Source organism: Argiope bruennichi, chromosome 2, assembly GCF_947563725.1.
Source record: "Argiope bruennichi chromosome 2, qqArgBrue1.1, whole genome shotgun sequence".
In the NCBI taxonomy this organism is placed as follows: Eukaryota; Metazoa; Arthropoda; class Arachnida; order Araneae; family Araneidae; genus Argiope; species Argiope bruennichi.
Window position 1 is genome coordinate 72,966,672 of NC_079152.1, and position 6,000 is coordinate 72,972,671.

The window sequence follows — 6,000 nt, forward strand, 5'->3', positions numbered from 1 at the left end:
TTTAAAGTAGAGAGCACAGATTATCTTCGATTACCATTTGTGCACTTTATAGTTCTTTCAAAAACCGTAAGAAGATATTTCACAAGAACTTTAAATGAATATAAAATCTCAAAATTTTAGAAAGGCGGAAACATATTTCCTCTCTGAAAATTGTATATGTCAATATTTTTAGGTCTTGAATTAAATTAAGAGCAAATTATGATAGGATAAATGTCTGAATAGGTACTTTTTTAATTAACAGTTATATATAGTCTCTTAAATTTAATCTTGCAATAAAAAATTATGTCATATTCATCAACTATTTTTTTTAAAATTAATTTTATTCTGTAGTTGAATTTATTCGCAATATTTTGGATCTAGTTTCGGAAATCTGACTTATGCTTTAAAATGTCTTTAAAGAATATTCGGACATAATTTTAAATTACTAGAATTTCACTATAATTTAATAGAATCAATGTGTAAAAAATAATTCATTCAGAAACTTGACACCTTTGTGTTATAACCACTATACTGATATGGTGACTAGCACATGTTTATATCTTTGACAGAAGTCATAAACATAAAGCCATGTGACTGTCGGAATTTTTCCCTCCGGCAATCCGCTGGCAGTACAAAATCCGAAATTTGCAGCAGACAACTGAAACTCGATTTGCAAGTCTTGTTGAATGATATAAAATTAATTGTTCGGAAACAGCATGGCTGGTAAGTTTAAAATTTTAATTATTTTTCAGTTTTGAAAATTTTTGAATCTGAAGGGTGATTAATATTATATAACTTATCTCTTACATAGATTGTGAAATGGAAACTAACCGAGCGATAATGCTCACCGGCTTTGGCGGTTACGATAAATTAAAAATCCAAAGCATCTCAAGAAAACCAGCAGATGAAAATCATATAGTTGTTGAAATAAAAGCATGTGGTATGAACTTTTCTGATTTGTATGTAAGACAAGGAATCTATACCTATAAGGGTATGAAACCTCCATTTGTTCTTGGTATGGAAGCCTCGGGCGTTGTGTCAGAAATTGGACCTAATGTTACTGAATTTAAAGTAAGTAAGGGCGTCCATTCTATTCTTGTATGATTTCACAATCGATTAACATTGTTTAACCTTTGAAAGTACTTTATTTAATGACTATTCATTGTATAAATTCCCACTGTATGAATAGTCATTAAATAAATGTCTATTCTTTTATAAATTCCTAAATATATTGGTATAAAGCACACACTTTGTATTATTCTGTTTAATGTGTAAATTGTTTCATAAATGTTAAGAAATTTTTAATTTAAAAAAAAGTAATGTGGTATGCAGAACATGCTTAATGAGGATTAAATAGTTACAGATTAACTTTTAATAATAATAAAAAAAAATGTATTGCATTTTTTTAAAAATGTCCCATTCTTTCTTTTTTTCCCTCCCTACTTGCATTATTTTAAAAGAGCACATTTTATTAAAGATTTAATTGAAGGATATTTGTATTTTGCAATATTTATCTTTTAAAAATTTCTGAGAATATTTATTAATGTATATTAATATTTAAAGTTTGTATTAATATGTAGGATGATGAAATTTTATAAAAGCATATAATTTTAACTTCAGTTGAATTTTGCATATGTTATTTATGACTCACTTTCACTTTTTAGATAGGAGATCGTGTTTTGTGTTGGAATTATTCGTATGGAATGTGGGCTGAATTTGTACACATTCACAAATCTCAGTGTTATCCAATACCTTCAAATATGACTTTTGCTGAAGCAAATGGAATTGTAAATAATTACTTAACAGCCTATTTGGTTTTGATGGACTTTGGAAATTTAAGACCAGGGCAGAGTGTCCTCATTCAAGCAGCTGCAGGTATATTGTTGATATTTTTTAACAATATTTTGCCTTATTGAAACTATTAAAATTTTGTAAAAATGTAATAAAGCTTGGGCGAAAAACATATAGAATAACTTTTTTTCGTATCTTCTTAATAAAGAACAATGAAGTAGAATAAAAGACTTTGATCATTTTGTTAATAAACAGTTATTTTATTATTATACATAATTTATTAATTAAAAGTTTGTGTAATTTTGAATGTTTAATGTAAATTTATAAAATACCTAATTAATGAAAGTAGTAAAGTTTTAATTTAGGAAAGAAAAAAAAAAGTTCAGTACTTAGGGAAAAAAAATGTATGCATTTCATTTAATGATATAAAAGATAAATCGGAGCTTGTATATAAATCTTATTACTTCTTGATATGCATATTTCAAACATGATGTGAATTTGTTTTAATGGTTCTAAATAAAAGAAGAGATTTTCGAGTTCCAGAAATGTTTGCATTTAATTTTACAATCAAAATGCTTACAACTAATTTTTTTCTAATTTTCTAGGAGGAGTAGGTTGGGCTGCCACACAAATTGCAAAAAGTGTAGGAAATGTAACAGTCTTTGGAACAGCATCTGCAAGCAAACACGAATTAATTAAAGAAAATGGAGTAACTCATGCTATTGACTATCAAAATTGTGACTTTGTAGATGAAGTCTTAAAGATTGCTCCTCGTGGTGATTATGCATGCAAAAATTTAATATTGATTAGTTTATATTTTAGAAGCAATCATAATTTAGATTTTAATTATCCTTTCTATTTGCAGGTGTTGATGTTATTCTAGATTGTCTATCTGGCAATGATTTCATAAGAGCTCAAAAATGCTTGAAAAGTATGGGGCGTATTGTACATATAGGTAATTATTACTCAAACATTTTTTAATATGAGAACTTTATAATATTGATGTAATTTGAAGTATTGAACATAATAAGATTAACATATCAATATAATCTTCATTTACAGATGAATAAGGATTATATAATCGGCATAATATTTAAAAATTGCCATAAATAAAAAAAAGCTGATAATTTCTAAATATATTTTCATTTTTATTTTTTTAAAGCTCAATTGGTATTTTTAACAGCAAGATAAAATAAAATTGGTACTTTTTGTACTGACAAACTTTAAACAGAATAGCATGTCGTTAGTCAATAAATTAGCATGATGTATCTGGGTATTAATCACTACTACCATGTGCTTATTTGAAAAGTATTGTAAATTTTTATACTTGTGTATTGGAACTATTGTTTTAAGCAATTTCTTGAATTTTTACAGTTAAAAAGAAAATTGTTTCTTAATGTTTTTCACTTTTATTATTATTAGGTATCAGTAGTATGATTACTGGCGAGAAAAGAAGTATCTTAAGGACTCTAAAAGTTTGGTGGCAAACTAAAAATGTTAATATTTTGGACATGATCACCAAAAACCATGCTGTATGTGGGTTGAGTATCAATAATCTTTTTGAAAATGATCCTGATGTATTTAGAGCTACTCTTGAAAAGGTGATGCAACTGTATGAAGAAGGAAAGATTAAACCCAGAATTGATTCATTATGGTCTTTTGATGAGGTAAATAATAAAATATTTGAATTCAAAATTTTTTAGATTATCAGTCGGAATAAATAAAGTAGCATTTTTTTTTTTTTTTAATATCCAAATTGAGAACTTTTATCACGTTTTTAAAGATTATAAAACGTCACATTCTGAAGGCTGTAAGATAATGAAAACTGTTAAATGGTAAATTCTAAATAAGTTAATATATATTAATAAGTTCTTGGTATGCATCTATTTTCTCTATTTTAGTAATAAGGGTTTACTTTTGTATACTATAATCCTGTTTTAAATTCTATAATTTTCTTAATTTGCTCTTTTTCTTAAAAATGTTTTGAAGAAAAATAATCAATAGTATAACTTGTTATTGTTTTGGGATGAAAATAATTTTTTTATATATATTTTTTATTATATACATTCATCATTAAATATTATAACTTTTTCTTGGGAGAGGGGGGTAGTTTTGGAAATTGATTTGTTATGCTTGAGCTTGTTATGAAATATTTTTAAGAATTTTATTATTAACAGATTAAAATTTCATGGTAATTTTTTTCAACCACACATTAAAAAAAATCAAATGAACTACTTCTTTTTAAAAATATAGAAATTTATCACTCATTTTCATAATATTATATATATATATATATTGCATTAAGTTACAGATTATGCTGATCTTAAAAATATTTATATCATGTATAAGATTATTTAGACTCATAAAAACTATTGCATTCATATTTCTACTTACAATAAAGATGAATGTGTATATGTTGTTGCTGTAAGGCCCGACCATTTGACCAAATTCGGCATATTTATGCTTGGAGGGTGGGAATGTGCACCTTGGAGCGACTTAAAAAAAAAAAAATTGATTGAAAATTAAGTTGCATTTTGTCATTTTCCTGCAATAATTTTTAAGGCTATTATGGAATAAAAATGGCAACACAATAATAATAAATAAATAAATACTACAATATAACGGAATAAAACTACAACGGAATAAAAAAAACAACACAAAAATGGTTTTTACATCTTAAAATTCAAAAAATTATCTTTTCAGTGATGTCAATTTAATAGTCATGTAGACTCTTTCTGAAATTTAGGTGTTTTTAACAATTGCTAATTTTTAATCATAGATTATAATGTTGCCCTGAAAGTCGAACCATATTCGTAGTTTCCATAAATATTTTATTGCTTAATTATCATCCATTGTTGTAAGAAAAAAAAAATCTGTTTAATCTCTATGTACAAGGTGAATAAACAAGTTTCAGGGCCATGATATTAGAAGATAGATAAACTGCACATGTACATTCTTAACAACTCTGTAATAATGTTATAGGATTGTCTCTTTAAAGCAGTTCATGTATACAATAAACAAAATATATGCAACACAATTTAAATAGCGGGATTTTAATGTCTGATAATTTAGCAGAATCATGGAAATAAAATTTGTATCCAAATGATTAAACCAAAATTAAATGTAACCTATATCTTGAGTAAAACAATTGCTTGCTAAAGGTCATTAGTATTGAATAAAATTATATCATAGTTGTAGATATTACAATACAAATTGTTTAAGGTTTTTTTTTTTTTTTTTGAAATGAGCTTTTGATGGTGTATATATAAAAAGGGCTTGTGTTTAATATACAGGAGAAAGTAAATGTGCTTTATTGCACATCAATAAGTCATCATATTTCTGATAAATCTTTTGAAATCACATTCTGAATTTTTGTAACAAAATTGCATAAATTTATAACATACTGATGATAGTAGTTTAAAAGTTTTACAACTTAAATTTACCTCTTTTATTTCACAGGTAACAGAAGCTACAAAATGTATGGTGGAAAGAAAAAATATTGGAAAAATCATATTGGTGCCAAAGAAAGAAGATAATCTATCTAAAGTGGAATTGTATCAAAATTAACTTGGGCTGAAGTTTATAATGCATCTTTATATTCTTGCAGCTATTTTTTTTTATCCATTTTTAAGTTCATTTTGCATTGTAATGTCTGTTCTTAACATATTTAGAAGGGTGGTATTTTCAGATGTGGTTTGCCATGAAATGTAAAATGACATTTTTTTAAATTCCAGCTCTTCAATTTTTTAAAATGCTTTTAGTATAAACAAAGAAAAAAAGAATGTCATTTAAGAAAATAATTCTCATTTATATTACAGAGAGAAATTTTATTTCTGAATTTACTGCCAGTACTTTTGAGTAATTTTGTGTGCATCTTCTCTTCTTTGAGTCTCAGAATTCGGGCAGTTATACAATGTAATTTTATTTGCCCCTCTTCTCTAATTCTGTCTTTCATTAAATGTACATAAAAAGGCCTTAAATTTTAAAATTTCATTGTTGAATTACTCTTTCTTGTAGCATTTACAAGTGCCTTATAAATATTTAGAATGTGCCAATTTTTACTGCCATGTAGTGCTTACAGAAAGAATTGTTTCATAATTTTGAAAATTATGAGCTATGTAAAATAGTTCACATTTCTGTGCTTTTATACTATTTTTCTATGCTTTTATATTACTTATTTCATTTTTTACTTATTTTTATATACCTTTTTATTGTATCTCATGTTAATTA

General features: G+C 25.9%; 1 protein-coding gene across 1 annotated transcript; it reads left to right on the plus strand.

Annotated features, from left to right (window-relative positions):
• Positions 1 to 480: 480 nt before the first annotated feature.
• Positions 481 to 6,000, plus strand: LOC129958228 (synaptic vesicle membrane protein VAT-1 homolog). The gene is made up of 7 exons (XM_056070519.1): positions 481 to 702; positions 791 to 1,050; positions 1,644 to 1,854; positions 2,376 to 2,546; positions 2,636 to 2,725; positions 3,193 to 3,437; positions 5,230 to 6,000. The coding sequence occupies exons 1-7, from the start codon at positions 696 to 698 to the stop codon at positions 5,335 to 5,337; spliced, it is 1,092 nt and encodes a 363-aa protein (XP_055926494.1). The 5' UTR covers positions 481 to 695; the 3' UTR covers positions 5,338 to 6,000.